A 24660-nucleotide genomic window follows, 5' to 3' on the forward strand; every position below is an offset into this window, starting at 1 on the left:
TCTCTATCGAACCATTTCCCTACCCCAGAAGCCACAAATGCCAAGTTCAAGTCCTATAAAATCATGCTTTGTGAACCAGGAAGTAGCATGCTAGCACAAACAAAGACAAAGACGAACCTCGACAATCTCTATTTTTTTCTGCTTTTGTTGACTGTTCAATATCTTTGTTCTACTCAGCGCTGCTCTCGTTTACATTTTTTCTTGTTCGCGCTTGCAGTTTGGGACCCGCTACAAAGCTTTTGAAAGTATTTTAAGCGCCTCTTCTTGCCGTGGTTGTTTTCTCAGCCAGTGCGGGCTGCTTTCCTCTGAGGAACCCAGTTAGCGCTGACTTATTAATTTTTCATGTAAGCGTTTGGGTTAGGGACCCTCACTCCTTGTTTACATCCTTGTGATGTTCCCGCCTTTGTGTCAAGACGATGTCATGCATTTATTGTGGCTTCTGTGTCTGCATTGTGTGCGTTTGTTTGGTGTCTGTTCCTCTCGCAGGTCACAAGAGGGCTGCAGCCGATGGGACACGGCTGGCTAGAGGTTCTCAGGATAGAAAATTGAGGAGTGGTGCGGGGTGGGTGCCGGGGCAGTTTGGTTATTGTTTGCGGGCATGTTGGGAGGCAGAGCGGGGTGAATGGGGAGTGTCAAGGGGTTGGGATAATTGCTGACTCTATTTTAAGGACATAAAAACCTCTGCAGCAGCATCTCGGGGCCCAAAGCCCACCCCGCTCCTCCTTGTAATGAAAATGAAGTTCTATGATCCCTCTAGCTCATTAACAGCAGGTCTTTTAATGAGCTTTCAACAAGGTGGGGGCTGGGTAGATGATGACGAGCATGGTTGGAGTGTGGCTGGGTGAGTTATTGCACCAGATGCACACACGCCCACTCGTCCCAATTACCATTGTGTTATGGAGAATAAAGTGGAAATGAAGACAGAAGGCTCAGACTTCCATGAGTTACCAATAGTTATTCCGTTTTTCTTTAGTTTTTTGCTCCACGGAGACAGAAAATGGAGGAGGGAAGGAGTGGGGGCTTCCAGGTGACAGGTAACATCCTCTATGACTCCCTCTGGTAAACTCTGGCCTCCTTGTCCCCGAGGCGCCGCCATTTGCCGCTCGTACGGGCGCAATTGTGTAAGGTAAGGCGATACGGGTAAAAACCCGCGGCCTATACAGAGTCTGGCTATCTTTTCCAGCACGATCCCGACTGCCCTTTGTCTTTTCTTTGCAGCGCACACCTCTCTGCGTTCGCTGGCCAATCACGAGGCGAGGACACGTCGAAGGCCAAGTGGAGAGCCAGGCACGCGGCACTTTTCTGACCAGTTGCCCGACCTCAACTCAAGTAAGGTGGACTTTGACTTCTTTTAGCCACACAGACACAAACACACACACAAACACGTGTACACACACACACACACACCCATAAACTGCAAAGATAAATGTTACATTCATGTCAATGAGGGAGACCTTTTGGCTTTAAGAAACACTCAAAAAAGAAAAAAAAAAAGAAAATTGCTGGAGCCAGTCACAGTTTTTATTTTTTTTTTATATTTGTAGATTAAGTTGAGGGAAAAAAATGGATTCATTCAGTTCTGCACACAAAAAAAATTCAATAAAATTGTTTTAAATGCTGGCTCGGGTAGTTATTGATTTCAGATTCCGACACTTTATTGATTTCGTCCGATTCCTTTGCAGTTCACGGAACACAATCATACAGCATTTTATATGACAAATCGTGCATCAGAACAAGAATAAAAAATTTAAAAAAGTGGAAAAAAAAGCAACAGCGAAAAGATCTTGTATAATAAAATAGCACAATAAATAGGCAAGAATAAGAAGAAATTGTTCTAAAATGACTGGCCAGCATTCAACAGCCTGACAGCAGAGGGAATAAAAGATTCAGAGTGTCTGTTAGTTCCACTCAAGGGTGCATGATAGCGGCGGCCCGAAGGCATCACAGTGATCTAAGCGGACAACACGTGGTCAGGCTGGCTGAGAATGCTCTTTGCCTTCTTCTTCACCCGGTTCTCCCAGAGGGAACACAAATCTCTCTGCTGGACCCAAATGACTTTCCTATACTGTTTCGTCTATTCTGGTTCGTGAAAGACAATACGCCGAAAGAGCAAGCAAAGGAAAATGTCAACAGACTTTCCATCAATGAGCAAGAAAAGAAAAAAAAGATCTAAAATTTTTACACTGATATTGAAGGAGCTCAGCCTTCTCATTCACTGAATTCTCAGTCGTCCGCGTTTTACAATAGACTCGGTCTTGATGTCCAATTTGAGCTGAGAAGCAAACACCCTGCCCAGGTATTTAAAAGACTCTAGACTCAGGACAGCTCCTCCGTTTTTGTTAGGACAGTCGCTTTTGTGTCCTGCGTTGGTGCGGATTTTGAGCAGATTGGGTTACATTCCGTTTCAATCCACTTGGTGCAACGGCTCTCCGAGGTGTGAACACCTTTTATTTAACAGCTGACCACTTAGCAGATTCAATCTGATGCAGGCGTTTATGAACAGGACAGAAAATTACAAAATAATGCTGATTTATTTTTACAGAATGGAGTGAGTCCATTTTCTTTTTCCTCTACTTGCATTAGAAACAAACAACAAAATCTTATTCTGTCTGTCTATATCTGTTGCTGCACTGTTTGTATTTAAATATCTCTTCCTTTCAGAGTTTCAACATCACGATGTAGATGCTGTTCGTTTGTCTATCTGGACCGTTCCCTATTATGTGCTGGTGTTAAGCTAGTGGACAAAGTTATGTGGTTGTTGTAATTCTCTTTATTTTTATGTGTAGTCTGAGGTGAACTTTAACTCGCAGGGCATTCATCATTTTGAAGACTCGTTTGTGAATTTTTTTCACTACGCCAAACATGTAGCAAAATAAGAAAAATCAGATTTTACAAAGATTCTAAAATACGTTTTAATGCGATTTCCATGAGTTGTTGTTATGACCATTATTTTTCATTTAATTTGAATCCATTACTCTTATTTTTAACAACACTAATATGATTATGCCATATCCTAAAATCTGTTTCGGACAAAAATATTATCTGGGTTGCGTATTTTTAAACAACAAAATTATGAATACAGTGCTGCCATTACAACACAACATGCAGTGGTGTCATGTGGCCTATTGAAATCACCACGATTACACCCCCCCCCCCCCCACGCACAGACACACACACACATACACACGCAACCTCGCGCACTCTCCGGACAAATGAAAGTAGCAAATAAAATATCAATAAAATGAAACCTAGAGGTGAGCCTTGGGGTACTCCACCAAACATAATTTCAACAGTAAATTCAAGCTTTGCAAAGACATGTGAAAACCATCACAAAGAAACACTGTGTTTCAGTCACAAATGTGCTATTCAAAGGCACGGTGTCATGCAGCAGCATCCATAAGGCTATGAAGTACACTAACCTGTTCAAAAGTTAAAAAGGGAAGTGTTCCCAGCAGCCTCGTGGCAAGTCACGGTCATTACACACACACACACACTGCATATACATACACTTTTCTGGCATGAGTGGTGCTCTCTGTAATTTAGATTAAATTTAAGATGATTAGCTTTAAAACTTGCACAACAAAGGGAATGTGTGAGCTGTATGTTTGCTTTCCTGTGGGCTTGGCCCGTGGCCATAAGAGGCTCTCACTTATGCATGAGGAGATTGTGCTTTATCATAGAAAAAGCCAATTAACTGGGAGTTTTAATTACTTTTCTCTTGCACTGTGTGGCGCCTCCAAACACCTCTGCAGGCCCCTTGTCCTGTTTATCCTCCCTGATGTGCCGCACATTAAACTTAAGAGTGTCTGTGGGGGTGAGGTGAAGGCGGGGGGCATCATGGGCGCTCTCTGTGTGATATCATGAGCGCAGGAGAAACGATGCGTTGGGGAGCGATCGGAAGCACCGCAAGAATCCCTCACAGCTCTTTATGTTCTTCTTGTTGCGAGTCCTTGCCTCCTCGTCTCCCCTCCCTCACTGACCGCAGAGCGAAACCTGAACTTTGGAATGACACCCGCTTGCTCTCATCTTCCCAGTAAGAGTGAGCTGAGAAGCGACACAGGGAGCCATTCATCAATGCCGACGGATTCTTTTGGGCATTCAACAGAAACAGAGAAAGTTGTTATGGCAGGATTAAAATCATGAAATTTTCCATACCGCATGTCCTCCACAAGGGTCGCAAATATGGTGGAGCTTTCCCAGCCGTTTTCAGGCAGTTGAGGGGATACACCCGGAACCGGAACCCAGGCAATCGCAGGGCACTCATAGACAAACAACCATTCGCGCTCACAATCGCACCAAAGGACAATATTGGGTGTCCATTTAACCTGCCATGCATGTTTTGGGAACGTGGGAGGAAACTGGAGTACCCGGAGAAAACCCACGCAGACACGTGAGGAGAACATGCAAACTCCACACAGGAAGGCCGAGGCCAGATTCGAACATTGCACCTCTGCACTGTGAGGCGGACATGGTAACACACACACACACACACACATGCGCGCACTCTCACGATTGCAACAGATGCTTATGTTGTGACTTTGTAAAGAGATTTATAAGATAAGACGAGATAAGATATCCTTTATTTGTCCCACACTGTGGCCTTTTTACTGATGAATGCCAGTACTGACACAGAAATCTTTTGTTTCCATTGAATTCGGACATGTTCATTGGCCGCTCATAGTTAAAATGTGTTAAACTAAAAACTAACAGATATCATTTGAATATTTTTGAGGAAAAGAGGAGACAATTCCATCAGTTGACCACATTTTGTGTCAGTACTTTTTCCAGTGTACTATTCTCCATCCATCCATTATTAATTATTAAAAAAAAGTAAATGCATAACTCGTGTATATTATGAAAGTTGTAACAATGTAGCCTTGTCTAAATCCTGCAAAGAAAAGTCTGAATACTTTGTCTTCCACTATAATTTATCTGGTCCACCTGGTGACCCATCTTGACACACGCACACACACACACTGCCTTTTTTTTTTTTTGCCCTACCCAGACCGGAAGAAAAATGCCAGAAAACTGGATCTGAACATTCGCCTCTGGCAGGCCAACTCTTTCCCCTATGGACTCACGCACACCCACATAAACAGTCAGACAGACACACACACACATTCAAGCACTCACGCACATGCAGGGGTCAGAGGTTTGTCCCAGATAATGTGCGCTTTCAGGTCAGAAGGTGGTAGTTTGATCTAGTGACAGGAGAGAAGATTTTTCATGTGTTGCTTGGCCCGCAGGGCCTGACGGCAGCTCACTTCAACTCTTTTTGCTTCACATACATTCACAAAACAGCAGCTAGATAGGTTCCGTCAAACCTTGGCAGAATTACCCGAAAAGGTTCCACTTGTAACAAATGCTACCATTTATTTGTTCGGATGTGTTTGTTTGTTAGTGGGCCTATTCCTGCTGTGGAATACCTTGTGAAAAACAAAATATGTCTGGATAATATGTCAAGGTTTATTTTACAAATAAAATACGAACCGGCCAAATTTTATATTGCATTATTTAGAATCATTTAATTACAATAATGAACCATTTATTAAATATAGATTAGTATACAGTATATCAATAGTTTTTTAAATGTCTACTGTATGTAAAATTGTTTATTTTACTGATTTTTGTTTTAGTCCTGAGAATAATTAATACGTTAATTTAATTACCAATAACTAATAATAATAAATAGAAATGATGTTAAGCCAGTATCTGGCGCTCTAGTTCTTTGGCTATCTGTTCATCATTTGCATATATATGTATGTCTGTCTGCCAGATTTATTTTGTATCCCTCCAGCAAGCTAAGAAGTGATATATTTGTCATCCAAACTACTTTCTTTTCTGCCACACCCTCACGCACCCCGTGAAGGATCATTCCCGGATCCACTGCCGCCGTGGCTACCTTGATGTAATCGTTGTCTTCAAAATAGGTCTTCTTGATGACCCCCTCAAACTTCGGAAAGAGGAAACAAAAACACATGGAGCCAAGTTGGGTGAGTAGAGGAGATTGCCCCAGCACGGCAATGTCCTTTTTGGACAGGAATTGTCAGATGCTCGGGGAATTGTAAGCATATGCATGGCTTATGACACCAGTCCTGGAATCTTTCTGACATACCTTATATTTTAACCACAAGCAAATAAAGAATGAATTATATATATCATTCCTCCTCAGTGTGACCAAGCCCAATTACTGTCCCCTGAAACGTTTGAGCCAATACATGCGTGAGTGATGCGGCATAAAACGAGGCGGGACAAAGCCGGTTAACCAGCTGGGAGAGCGAGCGGGGCCCGAAGGCTCCTGGTGTCAGGGTCGTGGGATCAGAGCGGGTCACGGAGGTGTGGGAGTGTCTGCTCAGCCCTCTGACCTTTGTCACTGAAGGCTTCCTATAATCGGGGGCCTCAAAGAGCATACGGACACAATAGAGAGCCCGTGAATGGATTTAAATGGTGACCATTAGGCGGATCCGTGTCTCTATTCTTGTTTATTTAGTCCCGGTCAGTCTCACGTTTGAGGTGTAATCGGCCGTGTGATGGAGAGACAGCGCGGCGGGACAACGGATTCTTGAGATGGATATCCACCTCAACATCATGAATGGCACCGATAGAAGGGGGAGGAGGGCAAAGGGGACGGTAATTGGACATCCACTTCAAATTGAATGAAAAGCAAAGTTCTCAAATGCGCTACAGAGAGGCCTTCCTGACCTATTTGGACCAGATCACTATGGCAAAACCCAAAAACTAGTGATGACATCATCTGGCAACAGTTTTGATTGTTATCAATGTATCTCAAGGAGTTTCTTCTTTTTATTTCCTTTCATTTTTTACCTTACTCGAAGACAAAAATTAACGTCAGTAACAATCTTGTGATGTTTGCCCATTTGTGTTTGGAATTTCCAGACAGAGGTCACAACATTAGGAACACCTGCACCTGTTGTCTAATGAATTGGTAATATACGAAATGTAGCAAAAACACGGATCCGAATCAGCTTTGTTGCAGAGTACACAAGGTATTTTCTACTTTTCGTTGAAGTCACTCTAGTACACTGCAAAATGGTATTTTAAAATTGCAGTTTTACGATTCTATGATTGCTGTCTGCCAAAAAGGGAAATGCAATTGAACTATATAAAAAAAAGTGATACTCAACATTTTATTTGATCTTATTCTGGTTTATTCCAATTTATTTTCCTTTATCCATCCATCCATCCATCCATTTTCTGAACCGCTTAATCCTCACTAGGGTCGCGGGGGGTGCTGGAGCCTATGCCAGCTGTCTTCGGGCAGTAGGCGGGGGACACCCTGGATCAGTTGCCAGCCAATCGCAGGGCACACAGAGACGAACAACCATCCACGCTCACAATCACACCTAGGGACAATTTAGAGCGCCCAATCAGCCTGCCATGCATGTTTTTGGAATGTGGGATTTATTATAAATACAACTATTTTACAAGACTGTCAAAATCCCTAAAGGTTAATTTATTTGAGTGTTTTAATTCATTTTATTTTTACCTAATTTTTTCAACTTTTATTTGTACAGATTTTATGCTTAAAGGTACGTTCAGTTGGGCCCTACAGTTTATTTAAAAAAAAGTTGCATATAAATGGATACAACTGTTTCTTTTATTGTACTAATATATTATTCTAGGTTATTTATTCAAGCAAACTATAGCTTGATTAAAAAAGATGTATTGATAAAAAGTAATGTATAACTTTCTTTTTCTTATCAATGTTTTAATCTTGCATTAATTCTAATTTATCATACTATTATTTGATTTAATAATACAGATTTTTTTTCTGTAAAGAGAAAAAAAACATATTTTATCTTTTAAAATAGTGTTAAAGTACAATATATTTTCAGATACAGATTTTTACCACAAAAGGGAAATGAAATTAAGCTTTATAAAAGTCATATATGGCTGAACATTTTATTTTAGTGGGTTTTTTAAAAATCCCATAGGGAATTTAATGAAAACATTGTTTTTAGTCTTTGTAAAGGCTTTTTTTTTAATTGCACAAACATTCTCAGCACTGTTCCTCAGCCATAGTCTGGTTGCTCGAACTGCACTGAATCATATTTTCCTAATGTACATTTTAAGAAACAACAACCACAATACTGATCATATCGCAGCAATGGGAGCTCCAAATTGAGCTTTAAGTTGGCGTATTCAAAGGTTAAATATTCTCCACATATTGTTCCATTCATTGTTTTATGACCATCATTGACCTACCAGTTAGCAAGCCTCATGACAAGTGCAGTTGTACTATACTGCCATCTAGTGCTCAGTAGCGGTAAATGACAACCTGGCTTCCTAAACTCAAGATACAAGTGACAAAAGAAAATACAGTGAAGAGTGCAAATGTCACATAAATTGTAAATGCATATTGTCAATAAAAGGAATAGTCGAAAAGGTAGTTTGCTGGTCGAGGTACTCGAAAACCTTCCCCTGACTTGGACTTTCGAGTGCCCATTTGCTTTTGTCTGAAATGACAAACAATGCTGCTGGATCTTAAATGGATCAGGATCCATGACTGACTCCAGCTCCACGCCCAGCTCCACGACCCCCGCCCCACCTCTGGGCAATCCGCATGTCTTCCCGAGCTGCGGCGCATACCGTTGCTGGAGCTTCCTCTTTTTCTTCTCTTTCTGGGCGTGGGCTCTGTTTTGAAATCACCCCCAGCGGATTCAAGTGTTTGTACGCTTGACTGACAACCATGGACAACATGGAGGCTTCTTTAGGTTCTTTCCGGAACCCTATTAAATTTAAGGATCAGGACTTTAACAGTCTCCTGAAGAAGTGTCTCAAGTCCGGCGAGATGTTCTCTGATCAGAGCTTTCCAGCCGAGCAGAAGTCTATCGGCATGGCAGAGGATGACGACCCCAGGAAGGCCATCAAGTGGAAGAGACCAAAGGTAGACCAGATAGATTTGACACGTTCTTATTCCAGTGCGTCCAGCGTAACAAATTGATTGCATTTATTCATCTAAGTGAATCTCACAGTGTGGTATGCAGCCTATCTCGAGCGGTATGAAAATAAGATTGACAGCATTTCAAATATGCATTTCAATATTTCAGAATGAAACTTGTAGCTATGCGTCGAGCCTGTTTAAACTTGTTCTTTTTTGCACTTTTAAGTACAGTTGAGTTGGATTTAACTTTCAAGTATAATCTAATGAATTCGGTTTTTCTTTTTGCATTTATGTACAAATTTTATTTGTCCTTTATGTGCAACCCACTATAATTGAAGCATGACTTATGTCCCCCCCCTCTTATTTTCAGCCAGTTGAGCACAGTGTTAGTGTTCAAACTGCATAATGTTACATCAGCTAACAATAATATGAAATGTACTGTACTTTTTAGGAATAATTTGATGAACACTGACGCCTACTACACTACTGTATTTAATATTAGTCATGACGGTGTTACCTGGAGAGCGAAGTATTTTTTTTTTAGATGGCATGTGACGTAAATATTTGAGATACACTGCGACAGTGCATTCGTTTATCACAGCCAATTTGACTTATTGCAATTGTCAACAATAACAATTAGAAAACAACGGCAAATATTAGATTTTGTTCGGCACGCAAAAATCGCCCTGGGAGTGTACATGTTGCGCAATTTTCTTTCTTGGGACTTTCCATGACTTTGTATGTTCGCTGCCCTCACGTTGTCCTCTTTTTGTCCATCCCTGAAGGACATCAGTGAGAATGCCGTGTTTGTGGAGGGCACCATCGGCACCACTGACATCTGCCAAGGTCAGCTAGGTGAGTGTGGAAGGAATGATCAAGGCCTTCTTGATGGGAAAACACTGTCTGGAAGAGGTGAACCTTGGCGTGAGGGACTTTGCACAATGTAGACCAAAAAACAACACGGAACAGATGATTTCTATTGTAGCGGAATGTGACTTTATTCCATATTTTCGTGTTTGTGGTCAGGGATTGACAATACCGGGAATTGCACTCCACGGAATGCCAGTTGTTGAAATTATTTCCCGTTGCCTTCCAGCAACATGGTTGGCCGATACACAAAACCTGTGGTTTGTCTCCCCAGGTAACTGCTGGCTGCTGGCGGCGCTGTCCTGTCTCACCATGCATCACAAACTCTTTGTCAAGGTGGTACCGCCCAACCAAAGCCTGTCCAAGTCTTACGCTGGCATCTTCCATTTCAGGGTGAGTAAATATATGAAGTGGAGCGACCACACAGGGTGCTCCTCTGTCTTTCGTCCATCAAGCCGCGAATGAGACACAGCTCATTACGAGCCACCCCAACGTCAAGCCAGCTGAGACTTGAATCTTACTTGCAGCTGCCTATGCTAAATTACTTACACAATCATAAGCACGAATAGTTCCACCGTGACTTGCTGTTGTTTCATCCGTATCTGGTTTGACTCATCAAAGAACACTTTTTTTACTGACTTTAATGACTTACTGTACCTACTGACCTAGTGATTTACTGACGCACGTACTTACTTGCTTGATTGATCATATACTACTTGGCAACATTATTATTTATAGGATTCAACAGATTCAATTTATGCACTGCCCGCCATAATTATTGGCATGACCGATTATGTTTTCTTTAGCTTCTAATAAATGCTGTTTTTGCAGTTATCGTATCAAGATTGAAAAGAAACAAGGAAAATCCAACCTTTTATTCATGCATTTCATAATAATAATTAATAATACTGACAATATGAACGGCAGCATGGTGGTCGACTGGTTAGCACGTCAGCCTCACAGCGCGGAGGTGAAGGGTTCGATTCTGGCTACGGCCTTCCTGTGTGGAGTTTGCATGTTCTCCCCATGCCTGCCTGGGTTTTCTCTGGGTACTCCGGTTTCCTCCCACATTCCAAAGGTATGCGTGGCAGGTTGTTTGGGCACTCCAAATTGTCCCTAGGTGTGAATATGTTCGCGAATGGTTGTTCGTCTCTCTGTGCCATGCGACGGGTTGGCGACCAGGTCAGGGTGTGTCCCCACATACTGCCCGAAGATGGCTGGGATAGGCTCCAGCACCCCCCGCGACCTTTGTGAGGATAAGCAGATGAGAAAATGGATGGTTGAATAATATGATGATGATGATGATGATGATGTAGCTGCATCAGATTTGTATGGCGCTTTTCTGGACATTCTGGGGGAAAAAAAACCCACATTAAGGAATACATCCTTTACATCCAGACATGAGTGCCACAATTTTAGCACTTCTGATGTTAATACTTTGTGCAACCCCTTTTTGCCAATCAAACAGAAACTAACTGAGGTGGCCGAGGGAGGAACTTGATTTCCTTTCTCATGGTCAAGCATGTCTATCATTTTAGTATGAGAGTATTCTTCTGCAATAAAAAATTGAATTTCTTTTCGGGCTTTTAACCAGGGGTGCCAATTACGGAGGGCGGGCTATTATCAAATAATCAGTCATTGAATTATACAATGAAAAATTAATATTCTTATGGAAGATTATTGAAGAATTTAGCGGTATGAGCTGTCCGGTGTGTTTTCCCCGGGGGCCAGAGTTCCCTTTGGAGACTCCTAACAAGAATGCGACGTGACTCAACTTGCAGGACGTAGGGACTGTCAACTCATTTTGCCCTGTCATGGTGATTTGAGAGCAGTCCGTGCGTGCAGGCAGCGAATACCCGCTGGAACACACGTACACACACGTACACACACACACACTTACAACCGCAGGCCTGTCGAGAACACACCCTGCGTCACAACCACCTGGAAAGGGCTGCCTTTAAAAGGACAAGAGAACTGTGCATTTTATCACATCACTCATTTAACAGCCCATCTTTCCCTGTCAGTCTTGTGCAATTTGACTTTGTTTTGAGACGAAATAAAGATACAGATTCATGGTTAACTCATTCACTCCCAAAGACGTTTATAAACGTCTTTTCAGACTTGGTCCAGAATTGGCTGGAAATGAATGAGTTAAAACCGTGTCTACGGGGTGTCTTGCTTTCCATTTGGTAACAAGAGTTTGATGTCTTTTGACACCATTTCCTGCGTGATTCATCTAATCGATGGTTGTTGTCTGTCCCCCGTGTTCCGTCCAGTTCTGGCAGTATGGCGAGTGGGTGGAGGTGGTTGTGGATGACAGGCTGCCAGTGCGAGAAGGCCGCCTGCTATTCAGCTACTCTCACACCCGCAACGAGTACTGGAGCGCCCTGGTGGAGAAGGCCTATGCCAAGTCAGTGGCGCAGCTTCCGAGCATATGCCGGCGGCGTCAAGTCTGACGCGGCCCCGCCTCTTCCATCGTTGCTTTTCCCGAACGCTCGCAGGTTAATGGGATCTTACGGATGTCTGAGGGGCGGCAACATTTCGGAGGGGATGGAAGATTTCACGGGTGGCATCGCGTACTCCCTGCCCGTCTCCTCGCGCACCCCTCGCGTCTTCTGGAGGTTACTGACGGCCGCCCTCACCCGTGGCAGTCTGCTCAGCTGCTTTATTGAGGTGTTGTACAGAGGAGATGTTGTGACATGCAAGTTTGCATGCATGGCAGGCCAAGGATTTTTGGCCTTTGTTTTTTTTTTGTTTCCACAGGCCAACAATTATAAGGAAGTGAATAAAATAAATGCAGACGGGCTGATAAAGGGCCACGCCTACGCCATCACAGACACCGACCAGGAAAGTTTATCCCGAGGTTCTTAACACAACAATCTGCCCCATCCCATAAAATGATCCTTTTAGCATCTTATCTTGTGAATTTTTTTATTATATTTTATAATGAACTCACCACATAACATCATTTTAGATCATCTCATATTCTCATTTCATTTCATTTCATTTCCACCTTGCACGTCATCATTTTATAACCTAACCATCTCACCTAGTCATCTCATTTGAACAAATTATCATTTTAAAATCTCGTAAAGTACCCGCTTTGTATTCCATCTGATCATTTTACAGTTGAATCTTCTCATAACCTCCTTTTATTTTGTTTTAACATCACATCTCATTGATTATAATTTTTCAACGGTATCATTTCTCACGTGATAACCTCATGTGATGACACCTTATCACTTACAACGTAACCATTCCATCACCTCATTTTATTACATCTCTTCCACTTACATTTTATTTCTCTCATAACCGCATTTGATTTAAGTTCAACATCACACCTCATTATTTTATTCACAATCTCATATCCTAATTTCAGTTGACCAAATTTCATATGATAATCCTATCACTGTATGATGTCATATGATCTCCTCTTATCATCATCTTCAAATGTTACCCGCTTGCCTCATATTCACATTCCTCACATCTCATCATGTTTTCATTCATTCATTTCATAAACTCATTTCATCAAATAACGTCACAATTTCATCACCTCATCTGACAATGACACATCATTTTATCGTCTCATTTGAGCTCATCGGGACTTTCAAATTTGACCATCTCACTACAGAGTCTGACTGCAAATAACAATCTCTGTGTAAACGTGGAAACTATCTCTCACCCCAAAAATATGACATGACGACTGAGTAGAAACATCCACAATAAAGTTGTATCCAATCCAATCAACATCCATCCTCTCCTCTTTCATCTATAACTGCTTCCAACAAAGAGTATGCAGAAAAGTGGTTAAGATTGAATGACTATCAGTGTCTTATGTGTTGTGTTGCATTAGTTTGTTATTATGTTATGATGACTTCAAGATGGCGGCCGCGAGAGTGGCTGCCTTTACAGCGGCTCCTATACTTTTTGTTCTTCTACTTTCTTCCTTTCATAACTTTGCTGCTGTAAATTGGGAATTTCTCCATTGTGAGACAAATAAAGGTTTTCTTATTTGTATTCTTATTCTTGTTTTCAGGTGAGGCATGAGGGGGATGAGATTTTGCTCCTTAGGGTGAGGAATCCTTGGGGCTTTGTTGAGTACCGTGGGCCCTGGAGTGACAAGTGAGAACACACCATGTGTGTGCGTGTGTGTGTGTGTGTGTATGTGTGTGTATGTGTGTGTGTGTGTGTGTGTGTGTGTGCGTGTGTGTGTTGTGCTTGAGTTCAAATTAAAATCAAATTCAAATTAATATTGCATTGCAGTAGAATGTGATTTTCAAAAACCTTTACAGTATTTGGGTCATTTTTTTTTTTTACATGGACAATATGTATACAATATTTATTTATTTCGTGTCTTGATAAATGCTAAGAAAGCGCAGTCCAAATGTTTCCATATCTGTCTTTCATGAAATATAAAAAGTAATAACTCTTCTGTTATTGTTGTGACACGTTTTATGATTTGCTGGCTTATGTTCAAGCCACATTTGTTTGGACACATTTTGCGGATGTTGTCAGAGTGCAGACTGCAGGTCAACGAGTTTAAATAAAATGTATTTCATATAAATGGATACATTGACGGTTCATGTACGGTACCTTTATTTTAGCGTAAGGCTCACCTAAAATATCCATTATGTTTCGTAAATGTGATATTGTTTATTATCAGACGGATTAATTTATTGCTTGTGTTTGTTGAAATATACATGGGAAGAGTACCTTGAAAAAAATATCTTCAATCACAATATTAAGGGGGAGGGGAGGGGTGCAATTAGATTCTTTTTCAAAATTATTTCGTCCTAGTTTATGTGTGTACGTTTGCATGTCATCTGACTACATGTCGAGCTTGTCTCCTTGTGTGCGTCTGCAGGAGCAAAGAATGGGATGCCATATCCAAAGAAGAGAAAAAGAGACTTGAAATGAAACGTCGGGAGGATGGAGAGTTCTGGTGAACACGAGAAACCAAAAGAAACACATTATTCTTGATCCACTTTCTGTAATATCAGCAGCCTCTCTTTTGTATGATCCGGAACAGGATGAGCACTGATGATTTTTGCAAGAAGTTTGACTTTGTGGAGCTCTGCAGTATCAATCCTGACAACATTGTGGAGGGACAAAATACTGAGGCCCTTAGCGCCACCACTTCCACTTCCAAATGGACCATCAACGAGCATGAAGGGTTATGGCTGAAAGGGAGCTCTGCCGGCGGAAGCCGAAAATACAACCGTATGCGCTCTATGTCAAGTGTATAGCTTTGGGGGGGAAAAATGATACTTAAAAAACACCATGACACTTTTGGGTACAATGGTGCTTTGAGATACAAGATTAATTTCCTGCGTGACAACCTCATCATTCAAAACACGTGTCTCAAATTGTTTTTCCCCTTTGAAATGAATGGACATAACATACAATACAATACATTTTATTTCTATTCATTGGACATTGAGCTGCTCCTTTTGGTCTACGCACCCTAGCCTCCTGAGGCTATTAATAATACAGAAAAACAGATACACACCCAAAGACAAATGACACAGTAAGGTGTGAATAATTTAGTTAGTTAGTGAATAATTTTTCACCGAGGAGAATGAATATCAGCATGTGAGTATTGTTACATTGTTGGTCTGCAAGTGCTGCTCCACCATTTGTGTTTAAACAGGTTATAACACAGTGATTCGATGCTATTCATTCGCCTATCTATAATAATATCTAAGGCGTTTTGCATTGTTTGTTTAGCTAAAATAACTCTTAAAGCTAACTAGACAATTAATTCTATTTGTTTTATGTTTAGTTTGGCAATAAACTACCCGTAAGTGGCGATAAATCACTTAAAGGCTGTTTTTAGATACGTTCTTCAACATTTGCCAAACTTTTGACCATTTTTCTGCCTTTAAATAAATGCTTTAAATCAAGGGGTCAGGGGGGGGGGGGCATTTTACTGAAATATAATGTACGTATACTGCAAACTGAAAAATCTGATCATTTTGCAGTGGTCTCGCGGTCATTTATTTATTTTTTTAAATGGATGAAGCTTTGAATGTTTCTCTTGTCTTCACTTGATTCTCCTTAGGCTCCTTTTGGAAGAACCCTCAATTTGAGCTGGTTCTCACCGAGCAGGACGAGCCGGATGAGGAAGATGAGGAGGATGAGGAAGATGGCGATGAGGATGAGGAGAGCGGCCCAAAAGAGGGCAAGAAGACGGAGAAGCAGAAGATGAAAGGCAAGAAGTGCACAGTGCTGGTGGAAATTCTGCAGAAAGACCGCAGGCGCAAGGGCAATGTCCACTTCCTCTACATGGGCTTCCACATCTACAAGGTCGTCCGTCGTATCTTTTCGAAAGAACATGCCAACATCCGACTTTCATTTGGGAAACTCACACTTTTCTTTTTGTTTTGTTTTGTTTTTCAGGTTCCCTCGGAGGTTGGTTGCCAAAGAATGAGCTTTTTTTTCCCCCGTGTTGGTTGGCACGACGTAATTTAATTAGATTTATCATTCCATACAGCTTCAGGGCATGTGTTTGGACCGCAACTTCTTCATGAAAAATCGTCCAGTTGGTCGTTCAGGGAAATATAGGGCTCAAAGGTAAAACGTTTACATGTTGAAATACTCACATTGCTCCCCCCCCCCCCAAAAAAAAATTGGCTGAGGAGCTATGGATTAGGAGCAGATTAAGTTAATTTTACCCAAGGTTGGGTTAATTATTTTTCTCCAGCAGATTGGGTTGAGGATTGGATTTGTGCTGTGGTCGCCGTTTTTGACAGTTTTTGTAACTTTCTAAGACAGTGGTGGTGGATGCATGGCTCAGTATGTAAAAAGACTGACTTTGGGCCTTGGGTTTGGGGTTAAAATCCAGATCTGGGATGACGGTCGGTTGCATCAGGAAATATGTATTGCGCCAAATGTATCATGCTTGCTATCAATAACCCAGCATTGGCTAGAATGTATACTTCTTCAACCATGTACGCCTGTAAAAAAAAAAAAAAAGTGACAGGCATGACTATTAAATGTTCTTCCACTAGATGGATAGAGGTATGGAATATAATAAGGTCCCTTGTTTTATAAAAGGCTATACTGTAGTCCTACCTCAAATGTGAACCACCATGTTTGGAAAAATCCGCAAACAAGTGCTCGAAATTCACTCTTTTCATTTCAGCTCTGTAACAACCAGTTTCTAAACATTTATTTCATTGTCTTGATAAGGCGTAGGTTGCATATTGACAGCACCTGTCAATGTCCCGCAGGGCTGTGTGGAGAAAAGTGCACCTGGATCCGGGTTATTACGTCCTTGTGGCGTCCACCTATCGGCCCAACCAGCCCGGAGAGTTTTTTGTCCGCATCTTCTCCAAGACTGCCAACAGTTTGGGGTGAGAGTGAGAAAGCTGAAAGTTGAAAAATAGAAATTGCATCAAAAGTTGGTAATAATTCTCACTTTTGACTGATACTGTCAGAGAGGTGTTAATTTCAGCAGAAATACATATGGGGAGGGGGGAAGTGTCACACTGACTCACAGACCAAATTCAAAATTATAATTTAATTGTGTAAACAATGCACGAGGAAGGCGGCCCGGTAGTCCAGTGGTTAGCACGTCGGCTTCATAGTGCAGAGGTACCGGGTTCGATTCCAGCTCCGGCCTCCTGGTGTGGAGTTTGCATGTTCTCCCGGGCCTGCGCGAGTTTTCTCCGGGTGCTCCGGTTTCCTCCAACATTCCAAAAATATGCATGGCGGGATGATTGAATACTCTAAATTGTCCCTAGGTGTGATAGTGAGTGCGAATGGTTGTTCGTTTCTGTGTGCCCTGCGATTGGCTGGCAACCGATTCAGGGTGTCCCCCGCCTACTGCCCGGAGACGGCTGGGATGGGCTCCAGCACCCCCCGCGACCCTAGTGAGGATCAAGCGGTACGGAAGATGAATGAATGAATGAACAATGCACGAGGTGTTTCCTTTAAATTGTACACTGGGAGTTAGTAGTGGTCAAGCACAGCATTGCATCACACTGGGAGCAAGTTCGAATACCGACCTTTGCCTCTCATGTCGCTAAATAACTGTTCAATGCCACTGCAAGCTACACCATTATCATCTTTGGAAAGACAGAATCATCTCTTTGAAAATATAATGTGTAATATTGTGGCTTATTATTAGAAAGTGGATACTACTGAAGAAGAGATTTGCCTCAATTCAACCTTTGGGGATAACCATGACTTGGTTGGCTAAGAATCTACACAGACATTATTGACCCGTCATTGTGTGTTACCTTTCAGGACTCCGGATTTCACATGCACTTCCACTTATCTCCCAGTGAGAAACACTTTCCTTCATATTGTGTATATATAGTGTAGTGGTACGTGGAACAGATTAACGGTGTCTGTCAAACAGGTGATGGCCGCTCCTGTTGCACCGGATGATAAAATGAGAGTTCTGAGGACTTTTGATGAAGAGGCTGGACCAGTAAGTACCGATTAGATGCCAGACGTATGCATTTCATTACCGACTAAAAAAAAAAAAGATATATCAGCTGTCTTAACATGCCTGACATACCCCAAGGATCAAGAATGATATCAAAGTTTATTCGGCAGAATTCTTGCACTGTTTCATGCAATGGAGCCAGCTATCACTGCAGCTCTGCTTACCCATGGGCTTTGACATGATAGTGCTCAACGTTTTTGGGAAGATTATACTGATCGATACACACGTGTCTGGTGTGTCAAGATATATTTTGTTGGATGTTTATTTATTTATTTGAGGGGGGGCAGCGGGTTCCCCCAGATCCTTTGCACCCTTGGGAGGCACACAACCAAGAGAAAAGAGACCCAATTTTTTGTGTACAAATAATAAAAACAAGATTTCCAAAATATGACCCCTCTGAGTATGCGACCATATACTGTCTTACCTTACGAAAATGCACTTTTAAACTAATAATACTGTTTTTGTCACATAGGACGACAGGCTGAACACCAAGGAGCTGATGACGCTTTTCAACTCAGGTGACTTTTGCGATTTTGTTTCCAGCTGGTACAACCTCGGTCACCACTAGGTGGCGATGTAGTGCTTAAGTCTCAGAGAAATGACAGAGGTCACCAGTCCAGAGCAGTGGTTCTTAACCTTGTTAGAGGTACCGAACCCAACCAGTTCATATGCACGTTCACCGAACCCTTCATTAGTGAAAAATAAAAATTAGATGTTTTTTTTGACAAATTCAAGACATAAAAAAACACATTTATTAAAAACAGAAAAAAAGTAAATAAAATTACATGGCCTAAATATATTTTTTTCATTCATTCATTCATCTTCCGAACCGCTTGATCCTCACTAGGGTCGCTGCGGGTGCTGGAGCCTATCCTAGCTGTCTCCGGGCAGTAGGCGGGGGACACCCTGAATCGGTTGCCAGCCAATCGCAGGCCACACAGAGACGAACAACCATCCACGCTCACACTCACACCTAGCGACAATTTAGAGTGTTCAATCAGCCTGCCACGCACGTTTTTGGAATGTGGGGGGAAACCGGAGCACCCGGAGAAAACCCACGCAGGCCCGGGGAGAACATGCAAACTCCACACAGGGAGGCCGGAACTGGAATCGAACCCGGTACCTCTGCACTGTGAAGCCGACGTGCTAACCACTGGACTTACCAGGTCGCCCAATATATTTTTTTTGTTTTTTTTAATTGTATGACGTACTACCACAACAGTCACGGTGACTACTGAGCGAACTAAATTTCCCGCAGCACTGATTGGACAAGCAATGTCATGTGATCATCCGCAGCCAGTGATGGCCAAGCGGGCGTGTCATAACTAATTGACGTGTTGAGTCGGGTGTGTCTTAACCTCCATGGTAGAGGCTCCGTCGACCCCCTGAGACCGATTCACCGAACGCCTGGGGTTCGATCGAAGGTTAAGTACCACTGGTCTAGACGAAGCTTATCAGTGGCTATCAGATGGCGGAACTCAGGGTTAGGCAACTCCGGTTCTTTGAAAGCCATATTCTGCCTGTTTTAGATCCCTCCCGACTCCAACACACCTGATTCAATTGTTCATGACCGTTTCATGCCTCGACAGATTGCTGATGAGCTGATCAATTTCAATCAGGTGTGTTGGAGTAGGGAGGGATCTAAAACAGGCAGGATCTAGCATCATTGAAGATTACTTTCAGAGCCATAACAGTGGCCAGACTTGCCCTTATCCTCAAGTCATCCTGCACTGGTGATTGTTTTTCCTCTCCCCTTTCTTGTCTTTTTTTTTCCTCCTCAATGTCAGTCCTGGACAAAGATTATCACCTGCCGCTGGACACATGCAGGCAGCTCATTTTTGGAGAGGATGTATCCTTTGCACCCAGTGATGCTGCTTAATCCTGCTTAGTCCAAGTTGCAAATTACTTTCACAGTTAGCATTTTGGTCCTGAACGCCACACGATTGCCGTTCATGGTGGCCGACACACTCCAGCGAACATGCTTTGTATAAACGCTATTAATAGCCACTTTAGTCACACAACATCAGCCGTTCATGGCTACGAGAGGACACACTCTTTCCCCTGGCAACCGTCTATCTACTCCATGATGGAGGCAAGCTATGACGCAGGGAGTGTGTGCCCCACGCTCTGCAGTTCACCCACATTCAGCCCGTGTCTTCTTGGTTCTTCTTGAACCTTCAACCTTCCCATCACCCCATTTTTATCACCAGCACTAATCATTAGGGTGAGCTGCAGCCTGTGCCAGCTAACTTTGTACACCCTGTGGGAATCGCACGAGTAATGCGATAGGCAGGCCTTTTCAGTCACATTTTTGCCCTCATCTGTCCTCCTTTCTCCCGTTGAAACGTTCTTAAAACTGCTGATAAGACCAAAGGACGATCCAGCCTCAACCGTCAGCAAACAGAGGCCTTGCTGTCTGATCTACGCCACTTGCAGGTAACAATTTGCTTTGCGTGTGTCTGACTCATTTGATTGGAACATGTTGTTGCACTCCAGTCCTGCAGGGGGTGCTAATTCCACCAACAGCAGTTTGCACCAACACGTTTCACTGCACTGAAATTTAAAGAGCTCAATTACACTACTGTGCTGCCAACCCCCCCAATCCTCCTCCACTTAACTATACATTCATTTTTTAAAGCATTTCATTTCAGTTTCAATATTTACCACTACACTTAGAACCACCATTGACAGTAGATTCAAAATGACTGAAAATAGCTGATATTAGCTTAAAATTACGTCATCAACAGTTAAGTAAATAGAGAGTAAAGGCCAATTAAAAGGATCAATAAATGTTGGCATCTCAGAAAAAAACATGCAATAATCAGATGATTACTGTAATTATGGCAGCAAACTAACTATTAATACCTGTATTTTTTTTTACCAGGTTTCCTGATCAAAAATTTGAATATACTGTATGTACATCAGATTTACTTTTGCTGTTAAGAATTTTACTGTGGGGCATGAATGGAGAATTGTTCTCGAGCACACAAACACCTTGAACACCTTTTAAGAACTGATTTATTGCTTCCATTTTGGAACTATGCAATTAAGACCATTTTGTACTGTTTCGATATAATATTGTACATGAAATAAATACAAAACGTAATTAAGAACCCCGTTTCTCTTTTTAGGCCATCTTTTTCCAATTTGATGAGGACTCTTCTGGCACCATGAGTCCTTTTGAACTCAGCGCCGCTCTGCAAGCCGTGGGTATGTGCGCGCACACATACACACACACACACACACACACACACACACACACACGAAGTTGTACAGTATGTACAGTTGCAATTCTACTCTCTCTGGCACAGGGATGACGTGTGATGCGAAAGTAGTCCAGCTGCTGTATGAGCGCTTTGCATCTGGAGACCTTCATATGCCCTTCCACAACTTTGTGGCCGGCGTCACCCGACTACGCAAGCTTTTTGGTAACACGCTCATTTTTCAACATTTTCCTTCAACAAAGAAAAAAATATTTAACAATCATATTTTTCATGGCATAAAGCTGTAGTGTGTACACTGTACATTGTACCATTTGTGAAGCAATCCCCCATACATTGTGGTATATTAAAACACTTGTGTGATGACATTTTTACTAACTCTGTGAAATTTATAATACCTGGTACATTAAAAAAAGAAAATCCTCTATCCACTCCAGACCTTTATCTGTGGCAACATAGATTGAATTAATCCAAACTTGCTTTGTGGGTATTAATTAATGTACAGATGTGCTCATCGGTTTGCACACCTTGGCAGATTTTGTAAGACACAGACCATTGAAAAAAAAGAATGTGTGTCAAATGATTTCATTTAAATTAAACCATCGCACTACAGTGCATCACAACCATTAAACGTTGATTACATTAGTATTAAAAATTCTTTAAAGGAAACGGCAATAAGGAGAATCATGAGATGGTTCCCAGTCATCAGTTAGTCCCCCCCCGAAGCCTATATTTCACTTTTGCAAGTGTATGTAAAATTATTGGGGGCTTTTATTCAAGCTCATTGAACTTTTTCCACGAAACCTTTGCGAGGCGGGCAGACATTTCAAGAGGGTTGACAATTCTGTGAAAAGTCATTTCCTGCTACTTCTCTCCTCAGCGCTGTATGAATCAGAGAACAGCTGCGAAGTGAAAGACAGAGGCATCAATGCTGTGAGTATCGGTTGCGCGCATCTTCCAGAAAAGTCAACTTCTGTGTGATCTCATTCTCTGTGGGACTTTTGTGTCCATCATAGTGGCTCATTCGGTTTCTGCTGCTGTGACGAGCATCTCCGTGTGGACCAAGCGGAGCGTCATTGATTTTGACACGCTGACACTATCACGTACGCGCATGCACTCACGCAAATCTTTTTCCAACATTTTTTATGCCCTGCACCTCCAGAAAACTTCAAGTAGGTTCTTAAACCCCCACAGAAACTTACTACAGTAAATAGAAAAAGTCTACACACCCTTGTTCAAATGCCAGGTTTTTGTAAAAAAAAACAAAACGAAAAAAAAAAGACGGGTCATTTCAAACCCCTTCCCCCCATTAATGTTTTAATCTGAGAAATATTTTAGACGGAGCTGAGTTCAGCACTTGTTTCCACAAGTGCGCTGTGTTCAAAATTAACCAATCTCAAGTGGGAGTCACCACAAAACGATCACAGTTTTAAGCGCCTGTGATTTGTTTGTTTGTGATTTACCGCAACTAAAGTCTAGATGTTGTAGTGGGCTTTTCCTGACATTTTTGTCTCTCTAGCAGAAGGCTATCCGAGCCAATCAGAGACACTTTGAATGGTCGCAGATGTCTGTAGACTCCCATTTATTTTGCATTTGAATGTTGATTGGTTAATTAAAAAAAACGCTACATCCCCATGTGCACATGCTTGGGTTGTTCAGAAAAAAACATTATATATCATGGTCTAGATTTTATTTCACAGAAACCTGGCATTTGGACACGGGTATGTAGAATTTTTATATCCACCGTAGCTGTCATCACACACCTCGTAACAAGCAGCTCCATGGCCCCAACAGTTTACTCATCATGTACTGAAGAGCATAGCCAGGCTAATGTCTTCAAACTCACCGATTGAGTGACACACACACACACACACGCACGCACACACAGGGCACCGGTTGTCTTAGTGTGAGTGTGATGTCTCAGCAGCGTTACACGCTATTCTTATCGCACTGACGCCACATCCAACGTCAGCACACCCTCACTCACTCCATCATCCCTCATTATATCCAGTAACCCCCCTATACACACACACACATCATAGACACACACCATCACCACCCTCATCCTGTTCTCTCTAGTGTCTGAGTCGTAATATTTGCATCCTCTACCTTGTTACATACTCAATGTCCTCTCTACACATGCTGCTATTAATAAATCCTTTGCTGCTCTCACACCACCTTGTGTTTATCATGAGGTCAATTACAACAACTCAGCTACATCCTGATGGAGGGATAAAGAGATGTGGAAATAAAAAAATTCCAGCTCTAAAGTCAATTTTATACAGTGGAATTTGTCGGGTCTTATAAGAAGAAATGGAAATAAGAAATACAATATTGTGGTGAGGATAAGGGGATTAGAAAATAAATGAAATAAATGGAAATTTGTTGAAGAAAATCTTTGGCATATAGGGAAATGCCATTTATTTGTTCCTTCCTTGATCCCCAAGAAACAAAAAAAAAAATGGTTCGTGCCTCATGATTTAATCACAATTTAATGCTACAATCTATTCATTACTGCTCCTTATGGTGCCCACCTTGTCCACCGGGAGGCAGTGCAGTACAATCTTGTAGACACAAAAAAGTACTACTACTACCACTACTACTACAATAAGTGACTCAGTCTTTTCTGAAAAATGACATTAAAAATATTGAAAAGATATTTTTGAAACAATTTTGGGTATATGCAAACACGCGGGTGCCGAACAGCTAGTTTGCGAGCGTCAACTATATTGTCATACCACCTGTCTACAGGTGTTGCCCCAGTGTTTGTTTTCATCAATATGTTGCTTCTAAAACCACCACGGGTGATGCTAATAGCTCGTCAATGGCATTTTGCGTTGTTTGTCAGCATTTAGCAAAACTGTCTTTTGCAAGGCAAAGCTATGTGTTTGTTTCAAATAAACCGTGACATACTCTTTGTTTAGTTTGACGACAAACTGCCAAGTGGGAGTGACAAACGGGTTGAGGTCTCTTTTTTTAAGAGTTGTTCAAGATTTCTTAAATTGTGACCTTTTGTCAAGATAATGAAACACTGTAACTTCACTTACCACTATACAACGCTCACAAGCATAAAATTGGTTGAATAACTGCTCATATCTATAAAAACTCATGCCGAGTCGCTCGTATCTCAAGGCACTACATGTCTCTTTCATTGTATCTGACTCGAACTTATTCTTCTCATGTCGGGAATCGCAGACAAGAACACATGATCT

At 42.0% G+C, this 24660-nt stretch overlaps 1 protein-coding gene and 1 long non-coding RNA gene across 2 annotated transcripts; one reads left to right on the plus strand and one right to left on the minus strand.

Moving 5' to 3' along the window:
* The first annotated feature begins 8426 nt into the window (after positions 1–8426).
* On the plus strand, positions 8427–23622 carry capn12 (calpain 12). Its single transcript, XM_052079324.1, has 22 exons — positions 8427–8908; positions 9691–9760; positions 10047–10165; positions 12049–12182; positions 12274–12445; positions 12536–12615; positions 13805–13894; positions 14637–14714; positions 14802–14992; positions 15834–16078; positions 16172–16183; positions 16266–16345; positions 17005–17127; positions 18023–18059; positions 18138–18209; positions 18700–18745; positions 20015–20076; positions 20595–20663; positions 21359–21437; positions 21539–21655; positions 22329–22381; positions 22465–23622. Exons 1-22 carry the CDS (start codon positions 8711–8713, stop codon positions 22489–22491), a joined length of 2154 nt encoding a protein of 717 aa, XP_051935284.1. The 5' UTR covers positions 8427–8710; the 3' UTR covers positions 22492–23622.
* On the minus strand, positions 9876–17121 carry LOC127609434 (uncharacterized). Its single transcript, XR_007964566.1, has 2 exons — positions 16988–17121; positions 9876–11018 (listed from the first exon to the last, which is right to left on the minus strand). It is a non-coding gene; the product is annotated as an uncharacterized LOC127609434 (long non-coding RNA).
* Positions 23623–24660: the final 1038 nt, after the last annotated feature.

This window comes from Hippocampus zosterae, chromosome 10 (genome assembly GCF_025434085.1).
Source record: "Hippocampus zosterae strain Florida chromosome 10, ASM2543408v3, whole genome shotgun sequence".
NCBI classification, from domain to species: Eukaryota; Metazoa; Chordata; class Actinopteri; order Syngnathiformes; family Syngnathidae; genus Hippocampus; species Hippocampus zosterae.